Source organism: Gopherus evgoodei, chromosome 11, assembly GCF_007399415.2.
Source record: "Gopherus evgoodei ecotype Sinaloan lineage chromosome 11, rGopEvg1_v1.p, whole genome shotgun sequence".
In the NCBI taxonomy this organism is placed as follows: domain Eukaryota; kingdom Metazoa; phylum Chordata; order Testudines; family Testudinidae; genus Gopherus; species Gopherus evgoodei.
In genome coordinates, this window is record NC_044332.1 from 127,919 (window position 1) to 154,819 (window position 26,901).

The 26,901-nt window shown below is 46.7% G+C and overlaps 2 protein-coding genes across 7 annotated transcripts; one reads left to right on the forward strand and one right to left on the reverse strand.

Annotated features, from left to right (window-relative positions):
• The first annotated feature begins 547 nt into the window (after positions 1-547).
• LOC115659354 (protein maestro-like) lies at positions 548-26,901 on the forward strand. Of its 6 annotated transcripts, none has more exons than XM_030579341.1 (13): positions 549-736; positions 1,187-1,380; positions 5,570-5,707; positions 5,916-6,027; positions 7,723-7,869; positions 9,046-9,228; positions 10,580-10,735; positions 11,234-11,368; positions 11,655-11,757; positions 12,860-12,925; positions 13,750-14,814; positions 15,581-15,775; positions 26,792-26,901. In XM_030579341.1, the coding sequence occupies exons 2-11, from the start codon at positions 1,307-1,309 to the stop codon at positions 13,845-13,847; spliced, it is 1,212 nt and encodes a 403-aa protein (XP_030435201.1). In that variant the 5' UTR covers positions 549-736; positions 1,187-1,306; the 3' UTR covers positions 13,848-14,814; positions 15,581-15,775; positions 26,792-26,901. The 6 variants fall into 6 exon arrangements, with proteins under 6 accessions (XP_030435205.1, XP_030435201.1, XP_030435202.1 ...); XM_030579342.1 differs by lacking the exon at positions 26,792-26,901 and adding an exon at positions 17,036-19,495; XM_030579343.1 differs by lacking the exon at positions 15,581-15,775.
• Positions 23,708-26,031, reverse strand: LOC115659802. The gene is made up of 3 exons (XM_030580488.1): positions 26,025-26,031; positions 24,363-24,931; positions 23,708-24,242 (listed from the first exon to the last, which is right to left on the reverse strand). The coding sequence occupies exons 1-3, from the start codon at positions 26,029-26,031 to the stop codon at positions 24,153-24,155; spliced, it is 666 nt and encodes a 221-aa protein (XP_030436348.1). The 3' UTR covers positions 23,708-24,152.

Here is a 26,901-nt window from a genome sequence, read left to right on the forward strand (position 1 = left end):
GTCAAACCAAGGGTCCATCTGGCCCAGTATCCTGTCTTCCAACAGTGGCCAGTGCCGCATGCCCCAGAGGGAATGAACAGAACAGGTAAATCTCAAGTGATCCATCCCCTGTTGCTCAGTCCCAGCTTCTGGCAAACAGAGGGTAGGGACACACTTTATAAAGGGGACTTAAGATGGCTCTGAATATTCGTTCTCATAGTTGTATGTCCAGTTAGTAGGAATGTGGCTTTTCTTTCATTAACTTGCCTTCCAAACCCTAGATCTTTGGAAGCCACATACTCACAGGTCCATATTTACTGGGAAGTGGGAAAACAGGAACTGAGGTTGGCGCTCTGTGTCCTGTCCTTCTGAAGTCTAGTGTTAATGGTTAGGCTGCAGTAAGACTATGTCACTTAACCTAGTTCTGTAACTGGAAACTCCAATATTTAAACAGGAAGAGCATTAAAGGAGGATAGCACTCCTAACTTTCTCATCATAGGCAAGGAGATAATTTGGTCTTTACTTAAATATGATGCATTCAGTCTGAGCCACAAAAGTGTCCAAGGTTTACATGTAACTTCTGTTAAATTGCAGTGACACCACTGAACTGTGGAGATCTCTGGGGGAAGACCCCTTGCTTGCCACTCAAGTCCTACAGGTCCTAATAGAAAAAATAAAGACTTCAACAAGCCAAGAAGGAAGCGTCACCTCAGAGACTGAAACTGACAGGCATTTGGCAGCTGCTGAACCTCTCTCAGTAAGTTAGGTGACAGACACGTCTTTCAGGCTTTCCTCTGCCCTGTGACAATCCTGCTGATGGAAAGCTAGAAATGTGGTAGAATATTGCTGTGTGGGCACTTCTCCTCTGATGTACTGTTTCCCTGAGTCCAGCTCTGCTGTCTGTGGAACAAATACGGCAGGTTTAGAGTACGTGGCTGATTTACTTAATAACATCTGGCAATAAGAAAGTCTTTGAACCAGGTTTCTCACAGTGCTTTGCAAATATTCCTTAGGACTCACAACATGCCTTGGTAGGTCATACACATTTTTATAGACATGGGAAACTGAGCCATGAGTTAAGGGAGTTGCTCGCAGTCATTCAAGTTACTGGCAGAAGTGAGAATTTAGTAGAGCAGATATCAGAAGGGGAGAGAGGGCGTGATGGTGTTGGGAGGAGATCTCATTTTTTACCATGCTTTCCTTTCAGGCAACATGTGCCATCTTTCAGGTGGTGTCAGCACTGCAGTCGAGCAAAGCCGTGCAGGAGCTGCTCCCAGAGTTGTTTCCTGTTCTCCTGCAGCAGGTCAGCCGAACCTTAGGCCAAAAGATGCCTTTGCCAGTGATCAGCAGCCCGAGCCTAGGCCAAAGAGACCGACAACATACTGAAGGCAACCCTTGCCGGTAATTAGAAGGAAGGAAGAGAAACAAAGAGAATTCCAATAGAGTTGTGTGACGCTCCCCAGGAGTTCCCAAGATTATGGTTACACATATAATGAAATCATAACATGCTCCTAGAGACTAAACGTAACCAACAGGGTTAACCTCCTGTCTAAAGATGTTTCTCACCCAAGCCTGATAGTGACCCCGCTGTCCATCTACTTCCTAAGTGAAAGATGCCAGAGTGTCTTCTTTGTCCCTCAAATATACTAGAGCAAACCTTTGATGTGTACCCCAAAATTGGGTCCCCACCCCCTGTTACTTTTCTTTCTTTGAAGTTCTCACAGTCCTTCTGAACTGATTGTGAATCCTACATGCTTAATTTACATGTAAACAAACAGGTAGGAGAAACATTTCTTGCCTGAAAGAAAACCATTTTTTCAGCTTTTCTGGTAACTAGTCCCTAGACACAGATCATAAGAATGTAATTTTCAATGCATATGCGTGGCTCTTTACACAGCATCTGTAAGCATTTCACAATGATATTGGTGACATGGGCTTTTATTTGAGACTCATATGGCAATCTTTTAGTGAACTAGAATGTACATACCAGACCACTCGGCACCCACTTTCTGTGCCCCTCCCCAGTTAACACTAAGAGATTCCTGTATCATCAGTTGACTTCAGCTCTGGTAGCCCATTAATGTACATTTCCCACCAACCTCACAACATTATTAGTTTCTATTGTTATTGTGTTTCTTTATTCCGAGCCAACAAGGTGCTCAAATTACAGACTTCCTGGTTTTAGAATGTCTCTGACTTTTCCTCGGAAACCAGGATCTAAATTCTGTTCATGAATGGGCAGCAGGTATAAAATAAACATAAGGAAGTACTACTTCACACAACACACAGTCAACCTGTGGAACTCATTGCCAAGGAATGTTGTGACAGTCAAAAGTATAACTGGGTTAAAAAAAGAATTAGATAAGTTCATGGAGGACAGGTCCATCAGTGGCTATTAGGCAAGATGGTGAGGGATGCAACCCCATGCTCTGGGTGTCCCTAGGCCTCTGACCACCAGAAGCTGAGACTGGACAACGAGGATTGGATCACTTCACGATTGCCCTGTTCTGTTCATTTCTTCTGAAGAAGCTGGCATTGACCACTGTTGGAAGACAGTGTACTGGACTAGATGGACCATTGGACTGACCCAGTAAGGCTGATCTTATGTAGTGGCCACAGTGAGTCAGGTTTTCAAGCATGGGTGCCTAAGTTTTGTCCACAAAACTTGAATTTGTTCCCATGGATGGCTACCTAGCTGTGTGATTGCTGGCGCTGCAGACACAAGTGTATATTCTACTCGTGCTGTTGGCCCATGCGCAGGACAGATTTAGGTACCTCTATGTGATGCGGTGGTATGCTATGCCCCAGCCTCTTCCATGAACACAGACTGCTCGGAGTCCCTCCAAAGTGTTCTCGGGATGCCGGCTCCTGAGATCCTGGTGGTCAGGGATCTGCTGACTGTTTGACCCCAGTGGATGATCTTCAGTCACCTTTACTCTTGACTTTTTTGTTTTCTATCTCCTCCCTCTTGTCTCTCAGGGGACTTCTCCATCCTCACCTTCTCTGTGGCTTGTACTTTCGTGTCTAGGTTCCTCCAGCTCCTTTACATATATTTCCTCTTTACCTGGCCCTGCAGGTTTTAGTTCCACCCTTCTAGGCCTCCACACATGCCTTGGTGTCCCGGTTAGAAAGGGATCCCAGTCCATGCCCAGCAGAAGGCAATGGGGCAATCCATCCACTGCCCCTACATGCTCCTGCCTAAACTTCCCCTTGATCTCCAGAGTCACCTCTGCCATTGGGCAGAACGTATTGTTCCCATGGACATATTCAGTTTTGATCCTACCTCTGGGAAGTATCCAGTGGGGTTTCACTAACTCCTGCCTGATCAGCAAACAGGATGAAGCTGTGTCCATTATTCCCTTTGGTGGCTCCTCCCTACCCATACCGGTATGGTAGCTACTTTCTTTTTTCTTCCCTGCCTGGGAGTCTTGTCCCTGCCACAAAGCTGTGCAAATTCACAGTCCATTTTAGGACAGTCTCTTTTTAGCTGTCCTTCACGTCCATGTCAGAAGCACACTGCAGGCCAAGCTCCCACTACAGTTCCTTGAGGCTCCTCCCTCTTCTTCTTGCTGCCCTTCCCATCTGGAGGCACTCTGGTCCTTCTCAAATCTAGTCCCTTAAACCACTGGCTCACTCTGGGAATGTCCGTCTCTGCAAATGCCTCTGTAACTTTAACTGGCTGGCGCCACGTAACCCATACTCAAGTATGCTCAGGGAGACTCTGAAGAAACTTCCAGAATCTCCCCCCCAGTTTGAGTATCTGGCCTTACCAGTGAGTGGCCCAATCTTTCAATTTCTATCCAAATGCCCAGAAGGATAATTCCTCAATCCATCTTTCAACTCTCCATTTCTGGCAGTACTTTTCTGTGGACAGGCCCCACCTAGTCCAGCATGGCTGCTTTAATCATGTCATAATCTCTTGCTCGCTAATCACTAAGAGCCATATATGTGCTTCCCCAGTTAAATAGGGTGTCAGTCAAAGGGCCCACATTGTTCTGTCCCTATGAGTTCTCACTGCTGCTCCTTTAAGAGTAACCAAAACCACATCAGGGTTGTTTGCATGTCTCCTTTTACAGAGTCTGATCTCCTGTGCCTGGTTTCCATTTCCTGTCCCAGGACTTGCCAGACTTTGGAGGAGTTGTTGCCAGATCTGGGCTTGCTCCTATATCAATTCTTGAAGGCTCTTTTGCTGTTAAACCTAGCAGGCAAGCAAAGGCTGTTCTTCTGCATGGTGGGATTGTTGGAAGGTCTGTAGGGTATTCTCAACCAGGCCAGTTTTAGGGGGTCTGCCAAGCAGGGCTGGCATTAGACTAGTTGGGGCTCAGGGCAGAAAGCTGAAGCTCTGAGCCCAGCCAGGCTGGAGCCCTGAGGCCCAGGACCTGCACTAAAGTCCCGAGCCCCTGCACCCTGTGCAGTTAAAATCCAGAGCCAGGAGCCCCAAACTCTGATGCCTGGCAGGGCCGAGGCCTGGAACGGGGCCATGGAGTATTTATAGCATGTTGGGGATGGGGGGAGGCTCAGAAACAGAAAGGTTGAGAACCCCTGTTCTACACTTCTCTTTGCTGCTTCGCCATCCATTTCAAGGTGTTCCCTCCATCACCCGGACTGCCAAACCTCTACCCTGGCTTCTCCAGCAGGCTCTCCATTTGCATAGATAACAGGGAAATCCCTGACGAGCCCCGTGCTGTGACAGAGAGGGCTGTTGCACCCTTACATCTTCTACAAACCTTGAGACTTTCTTGTTTGTAAGCATCAACGTATAGTCTATTTAATCCCCCTACCAATACATAGCACCTTTATCTTGTATCTCAACTTTCTAAACTCTTCTCCAAAATGGGGAGTAAGGTATTTCCACTCAGAGACCTCATTTTGTCAGGCTCTCTCAGCTTTTTCTCTTTTTGTTTCTCTTAGGGTGACCAGACAGCAAGTGTGAACAATCAGGACAGGGGGTTGGGAGTAATAGGCACCTGTATAAGATAAAGCCCCAAATATTGGAACATCTGGTCACCCAAGTTTCTTTCTCTATCTGTTCCCCTCAAAGGGCTCCTGCCCATGTCCTTTTACACAGTTTCCCTGTTAATGGAATGATTGGTTCCATGACTCACTAGCCCCAGTCAGACCTCATAATCAGGTACACCTCTGACCAATTAGGCCTTCTGTGAGGAACTGAATTAGTACTAATGGTCACCAGAATGCTGACTCAAGTGCAAACCCTTAGCACTCTGTCACATCATATCTGGAGATATCACCCCAAAATGTCCATTAGTGATCACCACACTCTATGCCCCCAGTTTTTGGGTCCTGATCATGTATTTTTTCCATATCATTGTAGTCTTAGTGCCCATGTTCCATGCAGAAAGGGAAAAATGACTGCAAAATTTTGTCCCTAGCAAAACTAGTTATATGAGATGTATGAGACTGAAACTTACCTCCCGGCATCAAGTCCTTCCAGGAACGCTGCTGTCCAGGATATTGCCAATGGATGAACTGTCGATGAACAGCAGATTTGACAAATAACCGGGGTTTCCTGACTCTGTTCAGGCTGCACCTTCCTACCAATTGCTGCAGTTCTGTGCCTCTCTTTCCCCAGGTTTTCTGTCCAAGCATTAGAATCTGTGCTTTTCAAAGTTGGGAATGCGAGACTGATGAGAGAACTCAGGGAGCAGAGAACGTGGATTCTGCTTGAAAACCCTCAGACTCACCATGAGGGAGTGTGTCTGCTGGTGAGGTAAGAGATCTAGGAGGCATCATTTTATCCTTGGGAATCAGTAGCAACTAAAGTGGCTGAGAGGGAACCTCCAGTTTATAGCTTTGTGGGGGGTGCCCTGGGTGGAAACACACAGCTCCCACTCATAGATATCAGAGCAGTCTGCTCAGAGCAGCTGAGTTTTTGAAATGTGCAATCGACCCCATAAGCAGTTTCTTTTGCCTTCCAGTGTTCTGCTAAAATCTGAACTAGTAACACCTGAGATCATCCAGAACCTCCTCCCCTGGGTGAATTCCCCGACAGAAAACTACCGAGTCACGGGCACAGCTTTCCTTGCCCAGGTAAGACAGCGGGCTCTGAAGAGCAGTTTCACCATTAGACCATTGTCTGTTTGCCTTTCTTTCGGGAGTTGTACAGTTCAGTTCATAGGAGTAATTGTCATTTTAGATAGTAGAATGGGTCCCCCTTTATATGGAAACCTGACAAGGAACTTCATTCTACCTTTCGGAGTCGTTCTCTCTCTGATATTTATATTGCTGTCATTGCCTATACTAGCTACACAACCACAGGGGCTGGCTGAGAGAGATACAGACAGAGTTTGGATTCCTGGAACTCTTCTGCCAAGTCCTAGTGCTGATACTAACCAACAGCTCCTGATTTTGGTTTAGCTCAGCAGATCTTCGGAATGAACCTAGTGTCTTAATACTATAAAACAAGCAACATACAAATACATTCACATCTATCATAGGTTCTCATTACTGTAATATCTGAGTACCTCAAAACTCATTAATGTATGTATGCATCCCCACAACACTCCTGGGAGGTAGGGAAGCACTCTTCTTCCTATTTTACAGGCAGGGAGCTGATACACAGAAGGGCTAAGTGATTTGCCTAAGATCACCCAGGAAGTCTTTGAGGGAACAGGAAATGGAAGCTGGGTTTCCTAAATCCTAGGCTAGTGTGATAACTGCTGGACCATCCTCTCTTTCTACCTCCTTCCTCTAAGATCTGCATCATATTTCTCATTTATGCTAAGCAACTATCTTAGGGACTCATCTGGTTCTAAGCAAAACAATCGATCTGTGCCTGGGATGGGCTGTACCTGGGCTTTGAGGCTTCTTATAAGATGCCCCATGGTCCTACTACACCCTGCCCCAGGAAAAGAGCCACAAATCTGGGTCTGTCTAGAGAGGCCTCGTGAAAGCAGCCAATCAGAGCCCATCAGGCTCAGCTAAAAGGAGCTGCAGGGCCTTAGCGGGTCAGTTCCTGGCAGGAACTGGAGGGGAAGAAAAGATGCTGCTCTCTGGCCACCGGAATTCAGGGGATAGCCAGAGTTTGATTCTTGCAGCATTTGCTTAAGTTGGGCTTGCAGGAAGAGAGTCCTTAAGAACTTTAACCTTGAGGTGAGGGTGAAGCTAAAAGTGGCCGGTAGGAAGAAGCAACAGTGAACTGAAATCAAGCAGTGCCTAACTACTGTTTACAGGGTCCATGGTTTGGATCTCAGAGTTATGGGCAGGCTCAGGTTCCCTTATCACTTACAGTGCCATAAGCCTCAGGAAGGGGACAATGCTTATGGAGAGCTTGAACAAAGGGTAGAATTTCAAGGACCCAGAGTTGGGGTTGGAAACCCTAGTGAGGGCAGTGGAACTGTTCTTGAAGGGGTTCATTTGGCCTTTGGGACTCAGAAAGAGCCCTGAGCCACAGAAGACTCACTGAGGTCGGCTGGCAGGGTGCACCAGAGGTGAGAAAAGGACTGTGGTACGAGACCCAGCCACTCAAGAGGTGAGTGGATCCCTATTATAGTGCCCAAAAGGAAAACTGCATGGTTGGAAGACATTTCTCATTTGTGTGGAATGATAAAGTTACAGTGTGTTATGTGCCAAGTGTTAGAGGGGAAGCCATATTAGTCTGTATCCACAAGACTGTGGCTGTAGGAGGACTCCTTGTTGTTTTTAGTGTATTCCATGTCGGCTCAAATTCTATTCCCAATCTTTATGATCATATTGGGGCTAATGGATGTGTTGATTTTATTTCAGCTAATGAGTGATCCCATGCTCAGGGAGAAGAAGTTCCTTAAGAGTGTCTTACGCGTCTTGGAAGAAAGGTCACAGGATAGGAACAGCATTGTCCGTCAGATGGCTGTAAGAGGCCTGGGAAATATAGTCGATGGGGCGCCTGAGAAGGTATGAGAGATTACTGAATAGGATGCAACGTAACTAGAGAAACCAAGGGAAATAATCGTTCAGAGTTTACAGAGATTGAACACAATGCACTAGGGCAAATTCTGTTCTCTCCCATACCCTAGTAACCTTTTTGCAGTCAATACAGATCAAGCTGGCTCCTTTGGTAAGCTGGGCATAACTAAACAATGTGCACTTTAATATGACCATATGTAATGTATACATCTAGGAAGAAAAAATGCAGGCCATACTTACAGGGTGGGAGTCTCTATCCCAGGAAGCAATGACGCTGAAAAAACACTTGAGTCATGGCAGAGAATCAGTTGAACATAAGCTCCCAATGCCAAGCTGTGGCCAAAAGGGCTGAAATGATCCTTGGAGGCATAAACAGAGGAATCTTGAATCAGAGTAAAGAAGTTATTTTCACTCTGAATATGGCATTCATGTGAGCATTGCTGGAATACTGTGTCCAGATCAGGTGTCCACAATTCAAGAATTATGCCGATCAATTAGAGAGGATTCAGAGAAGAGTCACAAGAATTATCAAAGGATTGGAAAATAGACCTTTAGTGATAGATTCAAGGAGCTCAATCTATTTAGCTTTGCAAAGAGAAGGTTAAGGAGTGAACTGAGGGCCATCTATAACTACTCACATGGGAAACAAATTTTGGTAATGGGTTCTTCCCATTAGCAAGCAAAGGTATAACAAGATTCAATGAGGAAAAACGAAGCTAGACTCATTCAGACTGGGAATAAGGCATCCATTTTTAATGGTAATTTTAATTAACCATTGGAGCAATTTGCCAACGGTTGTGGTGGATTCTCTGTCACTAGCCATTTTAAAATGAAGATTGGATGTTTTTCTAAAAGATACACTCTAATTCCAATAGAGACTATTTTGGGGAAGTTCTGTGTTAGGCAGGAGGTCAGACTAGATAATCACCCTGGTCCCTTTTGGCCTTGGAATCTAAGTAATTAGAAATCTAGTAATAGGATTACACAGATGTATTATGGCACCGAGTTTGGCTCGTTGTAGCTAGCACCTGGTCTGAAATATAGCTATAGGTCTCTGGGGTGAGAGGGGGTTGATGAAATTCCCACAACTTCATAACTACTAAAGAAAACTTCTTAGAATTGTGATTAGTGATAATTGTTCTTTAATATCATCTGTTTGTACAGGTGAAAAAGCACAAGAAGTTTCTTCTGGACATACTGATCGGGGCCTTACATGACATTTTCAGTTCTGAAGTCATTGGCGAGAGCATGAAAGCACTGGCCAAAGTCCTGAAGGAGCTGAAAGAGAAGGACATCGGTTCTTCCTTCAGAGACCTCACCCAACAGATCAGGACCTACTTTGACGATGTATGTGAACAGAACTCTCTAACCTCAGTTCAATCAATCTTGATTAGACTCCAGGGCCAGCTCTAGCGAAAACGCCGCCCCAAGGACGGTAGCATGCCGCGGGGGGCGCTCTGCCGCTTGCCAGTCCCACGGCTCCGGTGGACCTCCAGCAGCCGTGCCTGCGGACGGTCAGCTGGTCTCACGGCTCTGGTGGAGCTGCCACAGGCATGCCTGCGGGAGGTCCAGCGGAGCCACCTGCCACCCTCCCAGCAACTGGGAGAACACCCCCCGCAGCATGCCGCCCCAAGCACGTGCTTGGCGTGCTGGGGCCTGGAGCTGGCCCTGTTAGACTCCATTTACGATGTGTGATGTGGACTCCCTGGGCATTGCTCATGTCAGAGTGAAGAGATTTTAGGCCCTAGGGAAGAGAGGTATTTTATGGAGGAGGAGAACGTTAGGAGGATGGGGATGACATCTCTGCTCCCACAGTCTCACCCTTCTGTTCTTCTTTATTGCCACTGATAACCTCAAAGAAAGTCTGAATACTAGATTAGGTAGCTAGATAACCATGGAAAAGGGGGTTACAGAGTGCAATAGAGAGTGTTGGGCCTGCTCTATACCATTTTTATAGGAGAGGGTTGGAATGATAATTCTGTTTAGCAGAGAATTTTGAGATTTCAAATTTTGGTTTTGTTCCTATTTGTGGGAACCCCTCTCCCCAAACTTCAAAACTCCTTGTGAAACAGAATTACTATTCTCAGCCTAGCTCTATTGGAAGCCTTGGCCCAGAGCAGTCTGCTCTCAGACTATCCCAGTGCTGGGAACCTGAGAGCTAGAGGTGCAAATTTGAGAGCCAGGACTCCCAGGGTCATAGAATCAGAGAACACTAGGGTTGGAAGGGACCTTAGGAGGTCACCTAGTTCAACCCCCTGCCCAAAACAGGACCACTTCCCAGCTTTTTACCCCAGTTCCCCAAATGGCCCCCTCAGGGACTGAACTCACAACCCTGGGTTTAGCAGGCCAATGCTCAAACCACTGAGCTCTCCTTCCCCCTGAAGCTGGGGGCCTGGAAGTCTACAATCCCAGTCAGCCTGCCAGATCGGCTGCCAAGGAGCTGGATGAGTGCACTGGCAAGACACCAGGTAGGTTTCTAAGGATCCCTGCCTGGCTTCCGGAGGAATTTCATCAAAATTGAACTGGCTCTAAAATATTTTCATGAATCAGCAAATTCGAACAAAAAATTGGTTAATTAAAGTTTTTCCGACTAGCTGTAGTTGGAATCACTCTACTTTAGCGTAGAAGAGATGGCTGTGTGAGGTGCGTGATGGGATTATCCCTTACTTACCAAGTTGTGGGGTTTTCTTGGCTGTAGGAGGATGATGCTCTTCGCTCAGTGGCCTTTGTCCTATTTGGCATCCTGGCTCAGTTGACAAAGAAAAAATGGAAGGCCTATTTCACCGAGGAGGTTCGAAAGAGCTGGGTCACGCTTCTGCTGCACCTGCAAGACCCAAACCCCCAGGTTTCAATGGTAAGACTGACAGTGACTTGTTTACTAAGCCAAAGAAATCTTCCTCCCAATGCCAGGGGAGCTCTGCTATTCCTGCCTGTTGTGGAGGCCCAAATTCTCCCCTTAGTTCATTGCCCTCCTGCTGAGTCAGTTCCAGCCAGCTTGGTCCATGGCTGCTTCACCAGAATTCAGGATAGGTCATGAGTCTGACTCCTACAGGTCTCTGTTCCTGTCTGTCTCTGCACCCCAGGCCCCTACCTCCCCAGAACAGAGGAGAGACCACAGCTGTGGCTGGTGAAGCAGCTTTCAGTATAACTGTTCCCAAAAGACATGGATGCTACCTCCAGGTTTCAGTGGAAGCTCTCTCCTCTATTAGTCATTCCTGCATGTTTCTGCCAGTTACACCCAGATGAATCCCTTTTTATCCTGGAATAGATGCGCAGTCACGCAGGTGAGTTCCCTTTGATTGAACACAGCACTCGGTAGGGAACAATTCAATGGTGTGACACTCTTTTTCAGAAATGCAGAGCTACATTTCACCTCTGTTTCCCGTTTTTGGGACTGAAGAGACTCCAACACATGATTAATAAGCACCTTGATGACACAGCCGAGCTGAATCCTACAGAGCTCCAGGAGGACATTTGCAGACACCTTGTGAGTGAGCTGTTGAACTGTATGAGATTATTGACTGGAGAGGCTTGTGGTGGTGTAGAGGGGTGAGTTGGGGGGGATGTGTGATGGACAATGTAAATAACTGCAAGGGTGGGATATATGAGGGAGGGTGATGGGAAATGTAAATCTGCCGCAGATTCCCATTTTTCCCACTTCTACCCAGGCACCTGTTCTGTCCCATATTTACCTGTGGTTCATAAAAGCATGTGCTGGCAGTCAAAGGGCACTTCTAGCCAGAGAGAGCTCATGTGTCCCTGATTTCCTCTAGGCCAAAGAGAATTTAGAACTGCTGCAGGACTTATACAAAACCACCCTCACGTACTTCTACAGCAGCTGGGAAGGGATCCGGGCAGCTGCCGCCAAGTTAGCTGGTGAGAGATGATGCCCAGTGTCCCTTGTGATATTCCCATTGAGGGGGACAGAAAAAATCCCACTGTGCCATTAATGTCTCTATGCCTCAGCGTCCCACCCATAGATGGAGATGTTAATGTCCCTGCCTCTCCAGGGTGGTGGGAGGAGGAATTCATTAGTTGCTCTGAAGTGCTTCGGGATTGTTGCAGGGAAGGCATGGTACAATCATTTTGCAGTAGCGGCTGGGACACCGTCACGTAGGGCATGGTTACACTTTGAGCTGGGGGTATAATACCCAGCTTGATGAGACACACCCGCACTAGCCCTGTGTGCTAAAAATAGAGAGTAGCTGTGATGGCAGGAGCAGCACGAGGTTCAACCACCCCAAGTATGATCCCATCCCAACCCCAAAGTCTATTCCCAAGGTGGCTGTTCCTCCCACTGCTTGTGCTGCCTTAGCCACATACTAATTGTAGCATGCCAGCACTGCCAGAGTTGTGTGGGCCCGTCCCATTGAACTGGGAGTGATACCCCTAGCTCAAAGTGCAGACCTACCCAGTGCTGTTCACTGCTCCTCACCGCAACTTCATCACTGGGAGGCATGCAGCCCACCTGCCCATAGCGCCTGCTGTTTCACCTTCCTGGCCACAGCACCTTGTCAAGGAACCATTAGGTTCCTCCTCTTTGGCCCTGTGCCCTCTTCTCCCTAGCACACCCATGTGAGACAGGCAGGCATTTGTGGCTCATCTGAGGCTCACTTGTCAGTCACCTTGTGAGATCCCTGCTTAGAACTCACTCATTCCTGGCCCCAGTCCTTTGCTCAGACCACTAGGCCAAGACACTCTCTTAGTATGTCTCCAGTAACTGACTGCAGTGGCAAGAGGCGCACAGACTGTTTCAAGCAAATAGGGTTTCTGTAAACAGTCTTTTTAAAAAAATGTCTCTCTCATTCTCTTCAGTGTGGACTCTAACCTGCTCCAGAATCCTCTTGCCCACAGCTCACCCGTAGGCCCACAGTAAGAGTCGCCAAAGACCTGTCTAGGGGCTGCCAATATCACTTTGCACTCAGCAAGGGAAGGTTTTATTATTGTTGCTGTTATTTATTTTACATTTTGTATTTAGGCATCATCCTGGAACACATAGACATTTACCTTATGAAATGGCTGTACCGGGGATATCTGCTGAAGTGTAAGTAATAAATACAGCTGAAGTCCTGCTCATTAGTGAGTTGTTATAAAGGAATTTAGCTGACAAGCAGCAGTAACTGATACCACTGGTGCAAAGTGCATCAGCCACACATCAAAGGACAAATTCACTCTTGCCCAGTAGAAAGTCAGCTTTAATTTCCCCTGAAGGAGGAAGCTGCAGAAGGTATGATATGAGTCAGTGCATCTCCTGGTTGTCCTGGCAATGCCCCCTCCCCAGCCAGTGCTATCCACACTTTGGGCTTTATTGGCGCTCTGTGGACTCCCCAAGTGAGAAGAAGTTGTAGCCACTTTCTGCTACCCCCAATTTCCCACCAGCAATTTTTCTTCCTGTACGTGCCCTGTATCATGCACAAACCAGCTTGGCCCTGGCCTCTGTTAAATTCCAGGTTTAGTTGAGCTCAGGCAGTGGCTCCTGAATAGAGCTGGAAAAGTGGAAACTATTGAAACAATGGATCTTCTTCCATTTGCTGCAGAGTGGATGACTTTCTGGTAGAGTCAGGGTCTCCCCACAGTTGGGAGCATGGAAGGGACACAATGGGGGAACCTAAAGCTTTGTTTGTATTGGAGAGCTGCTGTAGCGTGGTATTCAGAGGTAATAAGTCTCCAGCTATCTCAGGCACAGGGGACTATATGAAAAGTGAGGCCTATTCATCTCTCATGTATTTTCCACCCCAGTAGAAGGACTGAGCCCAGTTTCACATTTTTCCATGTGATCATTTTGCTCACATACTTCAAGGTTCTGTGATCACACTTAGCTGTGATTTGAGAGTCTGTTCACTAACGTGTTGTCCTCTGTAATTTCAGATCTCCGGGTCCTAGAGAAAGATCCAAGTCCCACTGTCCAGCTGGTGGCAACTGAGATCATAAGTGACATCCGTTCTGGTGGAGTGCTTGAGGAATGAAGCGGAATGGAGACAAACAGAACAAGGCACTCCAGTAGTATAAGGGCCCTACCATTAATCAAATGTTAAACCCACCCCTTTACTCAATAAGCCCTGCCCACCAGTCATCGGAAGCCCCAACCCATGGGGTATTACTTCTGGGGCCAAGGCGGACACATGACCGGAAGCAAGATGTGTCATGTGACCCCTCTAAGAACTCCTCCCACTGTCCTCTACCAATCAGGATGGGTTTCACCCCGATAGGAATGCCCCGAGAGAAGATTTGACCAATCAGGGGGAGTTCCGGGGCAGGTGACCTGTACAGAAGTGATTTGTGTGACCCCTCTAAGAACTCCTCCCACTGCCGTCTACTGATCAGGAGGGGTTTCAGCCACTGGGGATCACTCCAAGAGGAGATTTGACCAACTGAGGGGAATTCTGGGGTGGGGTGACCTGTCCGGAAGTGCTTCATGTGACCCCTCTAAGAACTTCTCCCATCACCCTTTACCAATTGCGATGGGTTTCAGCGGCAGAGGATTGCCCCAAGAGGAGAGTTGACCAAAATAGGGTAGGTTCTCGGAAGGGGTGAACCGTCTAGAAGAGGGTCGTGTGACCCCTCTAAGAACTCCTTCCAATGCCCTCTGCCAGTCGGGGTGCAGCACCATCACCCCATAAGTCCCAGCGCTGGGCAGAGGAGGCCATCTCTTACCACGAAGATGTGTTTTATGAATTGTGGAAAGGCTGAGAGGAGACATGGACTCCTTTACCACCCCCCTGAGAACTTCGGACTTTGTTTTAGCCCTGAGGACCTTTGGGCTTGTATGGATAAAGCGCTATAGCAGTGACAGTTCCGAGGAGGGCCCTTTGACTTGACCATTGATAGATACCTCGGAACCCGACCCAGAACTCTCGTGACAGGGCCGGCTCCAGACACCAGCCCACCAAGCACATGCTTGGGGCAGCACCTTGGGACAGGGCGACACTTGAGGTTTGGCTTTGGTTTTTTTTGGTTCGGCCAGGCGGCGCTGGGAGGAGGCGGGGCTTGGGAGGCGTGGCGCCATGCTGGGTGGCAAGGACTTGGGTGACGCGGCACTCAGCTGAGGAGGGCTTCAGTGGCACAACACTCGGGGGGGCGGGGACTTGGACGGCAAAACATGACGCTGGGGGAGGCGGGGAATTGGGCGACCCGACGTTTGGGGGCAGGGACTTGGGCGAGGCGACACTTGGGGGGGCTCGGATTTGGGGGACGCGACACTTGGGGGGGCTCGGATTTGGGGGACGCGACACTTGGGGGGGCTCGGATTTGGGCGACGCGACACTTGGGGGGGGACTTGGGCGACGTGACGCTCAGGGGGCTCGGACTTGGGCAATGCGATGTTCGGGGGGCAGGGTCTTGGACGACACCGCGCTCGGTGGAGTGGGGACTTGGACGACGCGACGCTCGGGGGGGAGCGCTCTTTGTTTTCGCTTGGGGCGGCAAAAATGTTAGAGCCGACCCTGCCTTGTGAAGAACCCTGATGAGTGTGATGGCCTCTCATTGTCCACCGCCCCAAAGTTGGAAGACGATCATGGCTTGGGGGAGTCACCAGCGGACAAGGTGAATGGGAAAGACGTCACTCAGGTAAATGAATGATTAAGAAGCGACGGTTAATCATGGGGGTATAATGAGGTTAAGAATCGACCTGGCATTGCATAAATCTAAGAACAAGCAGTGGGGGGCTAACACTGTTTTTTGTCTGAAAATCTCTCAACAGCTCGACGATGCCTTTCAAGAGGTCTTTGAGAACTTACACATCGGTAGCCCTGTTGTGCATCAGCTGTTTTTGCTCCTGTCTGAGACGCAGATCTCGAGAGGAAAATCCAGAAAAGGACAAAATAGAAGAATGAATCAGCTCAGAGTCCCTCGTTGTAGGGGTCATGGTGTCCATTTTTACAGGCGGCTGTCAAAGGTTGTGTTAAACCAGGCAATTAATTAAACTTATTTAAATGTGTCCATAATGACCCCTCCATACTTGTGTTAGTAAAAGACGGTACCAGGAACAGTCCTGTCTCCACAGACGGCTCTGTTAAAGAAAATATATTATACACCCAGGGAAGTTGGGATCTTTGGCAGAGTGAATCCTCTTTTTCAAGTGGCCAAAAAGCATAGTAAACCTTTAAATAGAAGACAGGCAACGGCTTGGCTTTCACACCAGGAGGCTTACACTTTACACAAACCGGCTCAAATACGTTTTAAAAGAAACAAGACCATTGTTTCAGATGTGGACGCGCAATGGCAGGCAGATTTGGTAGATGTGCGCCGGTTCTCCAAACACAACAGAGGCTTTAAGTACATCTTAAAGGTGATAGACATTCTTTCCAAATATGCCTGGGCCTTAGGCCTAAAAGACAAGACGAGTGGTGAGGTACCCAAGGCCTTTAAAGCTATTTTTAGCAAAGGTCGTGCCTCAACAATTACAAACCCATCGGTGGAAAGAATTTTTAAACAAACCTTTTTACCATGAAGAATTACAGAAAGTAAACCCCAAACAAGACAGGATTTACAGGATCAAAAAAGTTCTAGCGGATAAAGGAAAAGGGAGAAAAAAGCAGCTACTGGTGAAATGGTTGGGGGGTAATAAGTTTAACAGCTGGGTGGAAGCTTTTCAAGTCTGTGACATTTAGACATGAACAAAACAAACAAACAAAAAGATTCCTCCTGCAGAGACAGAGAGAAAAAATGAGCGACAGCGATTCTACATTACTTTGCCCAGCAATGCCAGCTCTGCAGTTTTTCCTCAAAACACAGCTTGAACTTTACAATGTGGCTAATTAAGCCCTGGGATCTCCGGAGTGCCTGGGAGGTGGGCATAGTGGAAATACAATACCCGCACAACTGGAACACTATCAACGAAGACACCTCTTTTGAAATCACCTTTGGAGATATGGCATGGAATTTTATCCTACGACGAGGTTATTACTTGTCCATACCCGAATTATTGGATCATATGAACAGTACTGTGGCTTATCATCCCAAACCACCTGAGGTGGTCATGAACTACGACCCTGTGGGTAGAAAAGTTAGTCTTAAATCCGCCGATTTTACTTATATGTTTTCTACCAGCAGGGAGCTAGCTAACATTCTAGGTTTGGGTCCCAAGCACCGCCTCCAAAAACTCCCCTTCTCAGCAGACATCACAGGGCTTTTAACTTTTTGTGTCTGTTCACAGATATTGTAGAACACCAGTTTGTGGGGGATTTTTCTGTTCCCCTGTTACGCTGTGTCCCTGTCTAAGGAAGGAACAAGGAGTTTGTCACCATCACCTACGATAAACCTCATTACGTTCCTGTCAGAAAAAACCACATCGATACCATTACCATTGAAATAAAGACAGATCAGAACAGACACGTCTTATTTCGCTTTGGCAAGGTGATCATCAAGGTGCACCAGTGTCCCCGGAGAGAGTAAGGTTTCTAAAAAGCAACACATTATGGCGATCCTAAAAAATTACAGCGACCCCACCATCTACAGGAACTATTACAAAGCCCAGACGAGATATGCCCTTCCTGGATGTACGGGGCTGGCGTGGGTGGAATATTCTGTAACCAAGGCTCTGCAACCAGGCTTCGAGGCAGGACGCTGCGTGAGAGAATACATGAATCTGGTACAGACAGCTGATAAACACATGAAAGATCGTTCTCTGTTAATCAACCGTGAGGAGTTTGCACAGGGTTACATCTTGTTTGCCTTTGACCTGTCTCCCGACCAGGAATGCGCCGATCACTGTTCCCTGATTAAAACTGGGAACCTGAGAGCAGAAATAGGTTTGGGGATGGCTTTAACCATCACCGTCAGTATGATCGTGTATGGGGTTTTTGACAACGTCATAGAGACAAATCAGAGAAGAAATGTTCTGCTTGGCTATATGTGAACATGGGCACCGTGCAGCTCTCACGTGTCTCATCAACGACCTCTTACACAAAAAAGAATCCCCTTATGATTGGCTCCCTGGCAGCAATCTGTCTCAGCGACCCTTAGGTTTAGTGGTCAACACGCATCCATGTAACCAATCTGGTGAATCCTGGCTCACCTTGTATCTGGCGAAGTGTAACCTTGGAGAGTTTTTTGACTCATACGGGCACCTCCCCGAATAGCGTGTTGTTTCCTAAAAGCTTCATGACATTTTTAAACAAAAATGCCACAGACAATGTGTTTCACAATAGACAATTACAAGACCCTCACTCTGTCGCCTGCAGCGATCACTGCGTGTTTTTTTACATCATCGTGGCAAGGGTTTATCTTTTGACCAGATTTTAAACTTGTATTCTGACGACTTAGTGCAAAACGACCGGATGGTGATGAATTTTGTAAAAACTAAATTTAAATTCTTGGGCATATCTAGCCTTGCTCAAAACATGTTTCAACAAGCATATCTTGCAATGATTTTTATAGCCATGTTATTCAGTACTCTCAGGCATAACAGACAACGTTTGTTTGGCATTATCCAACACATTTCTTGTAAAGTAACTTTTCCCTCAGTTGCTAGGCCGCACAAGAATTGCAGAAAAGGGGTGTTTCCACCTCGGATCCATTTTAAAAGCCGTAGGACAGGGTTTTAAACTCTTCTTCTAGGACCCTCTTGTTGGAAACGACTTTCTGTGTTTTCTTAAGGGTTTTTGTCGTCTCTATTTGCCACTGATTTTTGTTCCTTATGATAGAGGGCTGCTGCACCTCTATCTTTTTGGAGGTGTTTTCTCACAGGCCTGTGCAATAGTCCAGGACTAGATCTTTCAAACTGTGGAAGTTGATCTTTTCACAGTTTGCTACGTTCAGGGTAATACCTTTGACTTTCATACAGGCCTTTCCTCCCGACAGCTTACACCCGTATGTTTTCGGGCCTGCCGACACAAACTCGGTGATGTGTTGATCTGGTGGGATCTTGCTCGTTAGGTCCCCTAAATAATCCCGCAGAGGGGGATTCCAGTCACCCTCCCTTTTCACAAATATCACCAAGTCAGTGTCATGGTACGGGCACCACTCTTGCAACCTATCTAGCAGGTTGTATAGTTCTAAGCGGGCATAAGCAGTGGTGAAAGAGGCTATGAAAACACTGGTATTTCCAGAGACAGAGTACCGGTCTTTTGCATCCTTCCAAGACACTCATGCTGTTTCATCGTCGATAAACTCACAGGATGAAACCTTGTAGTTGGGGCAAAACAGGTACTGAAAGAGTTCGTCAGGGTCTCTCACGCTGCTGGTATTAGGTAGGTTTGTGGAGCAGAGAATATTATTATTACTATTATAAATCACATGAAACTGTCTTGTAAACTTAAAAATAAAATATTCATTAGGGTATTTTTCTATTTAAAAAGTCATAGCTTTAAAACAAAATAATCCATTTCAGGCTGTACAACAAACAGGAGTTTTGAGTTTATTTCTACCACTTTAAAACAACAAACCCACAAACTTTTTTTTAAACACACCTCATTTTGCAAAATAAAAACCAAACTGCTTTTAAAATCAACTTTTAAAATCCAGTTTAAAACATTTTGCACACTAAAAAAAAAACCTTGTTAGTTTGAAACACACCATTACCATCAATTTGCAGCCATATACTTTAAAAAAAAAAAAAGCCCACCTATGTTTTACAGAGAGAGAGTTTAAAACACAGTTTGCAACAAAATAGTTTTCAGTAAACCCACATGCACTTAAAAGCCAATTGCAGAAAGTTACTTTCTATTACAAGATAAAGTGTTGCAGGCATATGCTTGTTCTGTTCCCCCCATGTGTGTTTGGGCCTTTGGATTAAAGAACAAGCAAAAAACTGTTAGTTAGTATTAGCCCCAAATCCCTACACAACCTGTGTGGTACCTGAAGTTATAAGCAAAACTACAGTTAAAATGGTTTTTACCTTGGCCTGGTGATGAAATGCAATTTAGAGTTACTGGTTCCATGCTAAACAGATCACACTGCAATAAACACAGGCATCATTATTTACTAAGACAGCACAGCCAACGAGTGATATTATATAATATATATTCAGGGCCGGTGCAACCATTTAAGCGAACTAGGCGGTTGCCTAGCGTGCCAAGATTTGGGGGCGCCAAAAAGCACCCCCAAATTTTTTTTAAATGGTTGACTGGCTGGTGCTGCCGGCGGCAGCTGGCAGCCCAGGGTGTCCCCCGGGTCAGGGCGCCGCCGCGGCAGCCGGCATCCCAGGGTGTCCCCCGGGTCAGCGCGCCGCCTGTCTGAGGTGGAAGGGCAGGCTCAGAGTCAGTCTGCCCTGCCAGACAAGATGGGGGGCAGCAGTTGCTGCAGGGAGGCAGCACGGAGGAGTCAGAGATGCTTTGCTCCGGGGGCTGTCCGTGGAAGCAGCAAGTTGGGGCCAGGGGACATTTGGGGGAGGGGGCTGGCAAGTGGGGCCGGGGGGACACCCAGCCCCAAATATTGGTGGAGCTGGGTCCGGGCCCCACCTGGGAATATATAGCTCGCCCCCTATGTGCTTGAGTACGTAAAGTACGGTCATAGTGTTTTACTAGAAACAAAACTTTTACTGAACAATCAAAAATGTTTTCATTTCATTTCATTACTACACTGTGAATGATGCAGGGCCTGTGAATGCCAGTTTCAGAAAAAGGAAAGAACAAGTTTTGCATAATTTCATGAGTCTTATTTTATTAGGTAGATGCGTCAGTGTGGCCCCACCTTTTTCCCCTGCAAAATGAAACAGATTTTTCCTAGTAAACTACTACTTTCCAAACTTACTTATGAGCAGAGTGGGAGCAGGCGCATCCTGATGTGATGCTGCATTCCCACTTCTATTATAAATACTTTTCTCCTCCTTCCCTTTTGCAGTTGCTCATTACTTTCAAATGAATTCCTTGCTAGAGGCAGTTGTTCATGCTTTGGCTTAACCAGAGGTAAAGGCTTTTTGGAAAGGAAGTGCAAATGTAATGCACTTAAGAACATGCTCAGTTCCATACATAACAGATACCAAGATAGCCCTTGCCCCAAACAGCTTACAGATTATGGCTCTGATCATTTGTAATGAGCTTTGTGTAGGCACAGAGGTACACCTGTGCTAAGCTGGTTGCAGCATCACAGCCAAAGAAAACTCTTTCTCTGATTGTGTGTGGGTGCAGTAGTGTTTTGTACTTTTGTTTTTCATAGTCAGACTAAACTTGATCTGAATTTTGAAATGGTCACATTTCAGCACAACCCACTCCAGAAAACTTCAGAGGTAAAAAAGGGGCAGGAGCTGGTGTGGACTGTTATGGAAACAGAAGAAAAGAGGACTGGAGCTTTACAAAGCGCCACATCTCTCTCTCATGTAACAAACGGGGTCCTGCCTGGAGTCCATATTCTGCTTCATGCATCTTTATATATAACCTTCCCTCATCTTACACAAAGGACTGAGAAAAACATTCTCCAAACACATTAGAAGCAAGAGTAAGGGCAGGGACAGGGTAGGCCCATTAGTCAATGGAGGGGGGGGAGGCAGAAGTGCTAACTGATCTTTTTGGTTCCAATTTTCACCAAAAAGGTTAGTAGCGATTGGCAGGGCTGATGCTACCATTTAGGTGGACTAGGCAGTTGCCTAGGGCACCAAAAAGCGGCGCCTTCTATTTTTTTTTAAGTGTTTGAGCGGTCGCTGCCCTGGGAGGGAGAGGGAGTCTGAGTTGCGTTCCCCGGGGTCAGCGCGCCACCGCCGGCAGCCCAGGGGTTCCCTGGGGTCAGCGCGCTGCCGCCGGCAGCCAGCAGCCCAGGGGTTCCCCTGGGTCAGTGCACCACTGCCAACAGCCCGGGGGTTCCACCGTGCAGTCGCTGCTTCGCTTCTCCTGCCTCCCAGGCTTGCGGCGCCAATCAGCTGTTTGGCGCTGCAAGCCTGGGAGGAGAATTAGAGCAGGAGCGCGTGCTCGGAGAGGACGCGGAGCAGAGGTGAGCTAGGGTGGGGAGGTACCGCAGGGCTCCCCGGGCCTGGGAATGGGAAGCTGCTGAGGGGGCGGGAAGCTGCCGCGAGGGGGAGGGGCGCCTCAGGACAAATGGGAGCTGCTGCAGGGTTGGGGGGGCGGAAGGTGGAAGTTTCACCTAGGACGCAAAACTTCCTTACACCGGCCCTGTCTATATTTTCAGAGTTTAAAACAGGAAGCATACCTCCTCTTGCAGTCCAGCAGCCATTCAAGAGAGTTTCTGTTGGAAAAAAAAAAAAGTCTCCAAAATACCTGAGGTTTTTATATCATCCTAATCCTTTGTTTCAAACAGACTTCAAAATAGTAGCTAGCAGGTTGATTTGATCTCTACAACTCTGAAATACTAGATACTTAAGGACTTTAGGCCCCTTCCTAACATTCCCTTTTGTGAGGTGGGGTGGAGGAATTAAGCTGTCTGCACAACCGAGCTGCTTTCAGTATATTTTTTTCTTTTAGTTAAAATATATTTTTCTGTAGGGCCTTCTTCCAGTATTAAACAGTGAATCCTTAATGTAACTGTCCCCATTCCCAAGTGGGGACCTTTTGCGGATATCAGTACATCTCTTTGGGGCTTGTTTTTTAAAACATGTTTCTTTCATGCATAAAGTTTGGGTGGCGGTTGAAATAAAATGATTGTATCACAACCGTAATAAGCCCCCCAGAGCTTTTAAATGTTTGATTGTCTTTAGAGCAAATGCTCGTTCTAAAGTATGGTGAAGGTTTGTGAACCCTTGAGACATTTCAGTTTTGGCTTAGACCCTTGTGTGTGCGTGTGCGGGGGGGGGTGTTTGTTTGTTTTTTGTAAATATATTAATTTAAACTTTTAATGGCTTTGAATTGCTAGAAAGAGTGCCCATAGCATTCAGACAACTCCCAGATCATATTTAAACTGTCCAATAGAGTTCTGCCAACTCCTGGGTCCTTTAAACTGTCCAATAGTGCTCTATCAACTCCAGGGGTTATATTTAAGCTGTCCAACAGCATCTGCGAATTCCAGAGGTTTCATTTCATTTCATATTAATCAGAACTCACCCACTCACCTCCCTTCCTATGGGTGCACACCAGTCAAATTTATCCCTATGGCAACAAGGGTAAGTAATCACAATTACCTTTGCTATTCAGTGGGGGTGTGGTTAAAACCATTCAGTTCATCAGAATGAGTCAACTCTATTGTACTCAAGCACATGTCTGAACCATCCCTGTTTGTTTTACTGTTGTAAGCAGAGTCAGGATGAGATCTACCCTGACATCTGGTGGTGAGTTGTGGAAAAGAACGTCAGGGGCTGATCATGAGCCCACAGTAGCCCAAATTGTCACTTTGGCTGCTGTGGGATCCCCAGTTTCTCTCTTATTGAGGCAGGAAGAATAAAGTGTTGTTATCCTGATTATGTGAATCAAGGACAGTGGAACTGTACTTGGCCTTTTGTGATGGAGGGACTCGCCATCAATTACGTAGCACTCGCTAGGCAAGGGACATGGGTTCCAAAACTCAGTAAATTGAGAGAGACTGGGGACAGGTATTTGTATGTGGTGATGTACTGACCTATCCCCCAATTCCATTGCCTCTACTGTGTAATGTTAGTGCTAATTTTGAGTCCAAGAGGAGTTTGGTTACAGACTGCAGAGCGGAATTCACTTTGGGCTAATGGTGAACAAGTACTGAGGCCCCCCTGACAACTTAACGCAGTAAGTGGTGATTTTAGCTTGTAGTAGGGGAGTCTCAGTGCCCCACTGGCTGGGGGCTTGAGCCAGTTTTGCATTGTGTTATTGGAATGGAGTTCCTAGATACTGAATCCAGTCCTTGTTGTTGCCAACTCTGATGGGCAGAATGGTTACACTGTAAACCCATTTTTAGGATTTCCCCCCTCCCACAACATACATTTCAGCTTTTTGCTGTAAATGGATGTCTTTTTTACACAAAAACACAAAAATTAGATTCTCACAAACCATTTTTTTTAATTTAAAAGACATACAGCTCCTTGAAAAGAAACCAAGTGGCTCCATTAAAACTTTTAGTTCACTTAAGGGCCAGAGACCTTCTAACAAAAATGCAGATAGTCACAAAGTCCCTTTCAATAGATGGTTTTTTAAATGTACATATTTAAATTTACAAATTTACATATAAAGTTGAAGTCCAAATCACACAGTCATGGTGCTGTTGGGATGAGGCATCTATGAAACAGCCCTCACAATCTTCAAAAAGCTTTTCCCTAAGACAATGATTAAGAACAGCATAAACAGCAATGCATACAATAGTCCACATACATTTTTACGCTCACGCTGTGGTACTGGCTCAGCGAGTTTCATGACAAACCTTCTCCTAAACTCCTTATAACCTTCGTCCTCTAAGTCCTCTTCAACAATTTTTAGCAGCGTTCAGCAAAAACAAGGCGGGCCCAGTTCATCTTTGCTGCTTGATGCAACATTGTCCAGGGCCTCCGGGTCCTCTAGAAAGGCATCATCAAGCTGTCTCAGACAAGAAACAAGTGTAAGTTCTCACTGCTTGTTTTTTAGATTTACACAACCCCAGGTTCCTAACTCCATTACACCTCATCATCAACTGTTGCTTCTTAATCTTTCATTTACCTGAGTGACATCTTTTCTCTTCAGCTTGTCCGCCGGTAACTCCCCCAAGCAATGATCGCCTTCCTCCTCCAGGGCGGTGGACAACGAGAGGCCACCATGCTCATCGGGGTGTCTCATGAATGGTTGGGTTTTGGGTTCAGGTTCTGGCATATCCATCAATGGCTGGGCCAAAGGAATCCTCTCGCCTGCTCCCTCATCCTCTTCCGAACTGTTGCTGCTGTAGCAATTCTCCACACAAGTCCAAAGGTCCGTGGGGCTGAAACAAAGTCGGAAGTTCTCAGGGGGGTGGTAAAGGAGTCCACATTTCCTCTCAGCCTTTCCACAATTTCTGAAACACGTCTTCTTGGTAAGAGATGGCCTCCTCTGCCCAGCGCTGAGACTTATGGGGTGATGGTGCTGCACTTTGATTGGCAAGAGGGCATTGGGAGGAGTTCTTAGAGGGGTCACATGACCCTCTTCTGGGTGGCCGCACCATCCCTGAACCTGCCCTGTTTTGGTCAAGTCTCCTTTCGGGGCAGTCCTCTGCAGCCGAAATCCATCGCGACTGGTAGAGGGCGGTGGGAGGAGTTCTTAGAGGGGTCATACGAACCACTTCTGGATGGTCACCCCATTCCAGAATTCCCCCCAATTGGTCTAATCTCCTCTCAGGGTGGTCTCTAGTGGCTGAAGCCCCTCCTGATTGGTAGAGGGCAGTAGGAGGAGTTCTTAGAGGGGTCACACAAACCCCAGAACTCCCCTTGATTGGTTAAATCTTCTCTCAGGGCGTTCCTATCAGGGCAAAACCTATCCTGATTGGTATAGTGGAAGGAGTTCTTAGAGGGGTCACATGACACACCTTGCTTCTGGTCATGTGTCCGCCTTGACCCCAGAAGTAATACCCCCATGGGGTGGGGCTTCTGATGACCGGTGGGCAGGGCTTATTAGGTCAAGGGGTGGGGTTAACTTTTGATTGACAGTAGGGCCTTTACACTCCTCGCTCCTGCTACCCAAAATGGAAACAAGACAGAGGCAACTATAATACTGGGCAGTATTCGCCATTGTCCTACTGCTCAGATGCTGTAAGTAAGAGAAGGATCAGGCCCTGTAAAGTAGCTTGTGTTGATTTTTATTACTCAAAGCATTTTTATTACACAGCAGGACATCTGGTCATTCTGATGGACATGCAGCCTCTGGACAAGCTCCGTGATAAGCATGTACATTATACTGCTTGCTCAGGGGTCATTACTATAGTAACAGCCAAGTACTAGCCCAGATCCTCAAATACACCTGAGCTCTAGACTCGGAGTTGTTCTAAATTATGCTGTCTCGTAACATCCATTGCTGCACTGGAGATAGCTATAGCACAATGCACACCGTGTGCGCCATCTTCTGTTCCCAGCTCACAGCCCATATACTTGGGTGGGAAGCTAGGAGTTGGTGACATACAGCCAGCTACACTGGCTGTACACTCTATATGCTGGTTCTCTGGGTGTTAGGGATTTGCACATGCTGGGGAATTCCTAGCTGCCTCTTAGATCAGCTTTATGGCTACTTTGCCCTGCTCCACTGCAACATAGGGCAGCAAAAGGGTGACTTTACAACTAACCCCACCCCTATTGATGCACCTACCCGTGGTTGTTAGGCATCTGAGTTTAGGTATCCAGGGTTGGAAAACCCACTCACCTGGCATCAAGTTGTCTGATGCCTTTAAACATCAGTCGCCTTGTTTTTCAAATATCTATTTGAAACACCACAATGCTGATAGAGATTTAAATGCCCTAATCGGGACCTCTGCAGGTGGCTATAATGGGTATTTAGGCTTCTACCTGCAGATTTCGGTGCTTAATTCTAGCCGCCCAAGGCCCTTGTATTTGTCTTTCCCAAGCCTATGAGTTGCTGAGTGTTCTCAAACTCCCACTGGTGTTACTGGGAGATAAGGATGCTCTGCCCTTCAGAGAAGGTGCTCAGCAGATATAACTCATCCTCCAAAGTTAGCTCCTTTGATCCTCCACCTCAGAGCAAAAGGTCACTGAATGCTCAGGTTTCTAGTCTCCATCATCACCTCATTCTCCAATTTACAGGGCCTGTGAGGATTCACCAGGCAGCAGTTAGCAGAGGAGGGCGAAACTCAGAGGGAGTCTGGGATGTTGTTGCTTATAGTTCTCAATGGGGAGACAACGTTCATGTAACAGTTGACTATTGGAAGGAAATCAGTAGAGACCCCTGTTGAAATGACACATTCTGCTAATTCAAAAGTGACTCTATTAAGTAATATGGGTTCCCCTAATCTTGTAGTGTTTCCTGTTTTGGTGATTGTTTTCTCTACCGTATCCAGCAGCTTATCCCCGGTCCATGTTCTCATGTTGTTATTCCCTAGTATTCTCCACTCTGTTTATGTGTATTAAGGGGCACTGGACAAATCCTGATGACTCTTCACATTTCTTTTTCAGGTGCTGGCTGTGTATCACACAAACAAGGTCATATGTAAATAACCCAACTCCAGATTTTGTATATACTGTGTACACATTTCCTATTAAACTGTTTGAAGTATCTGTTTCAA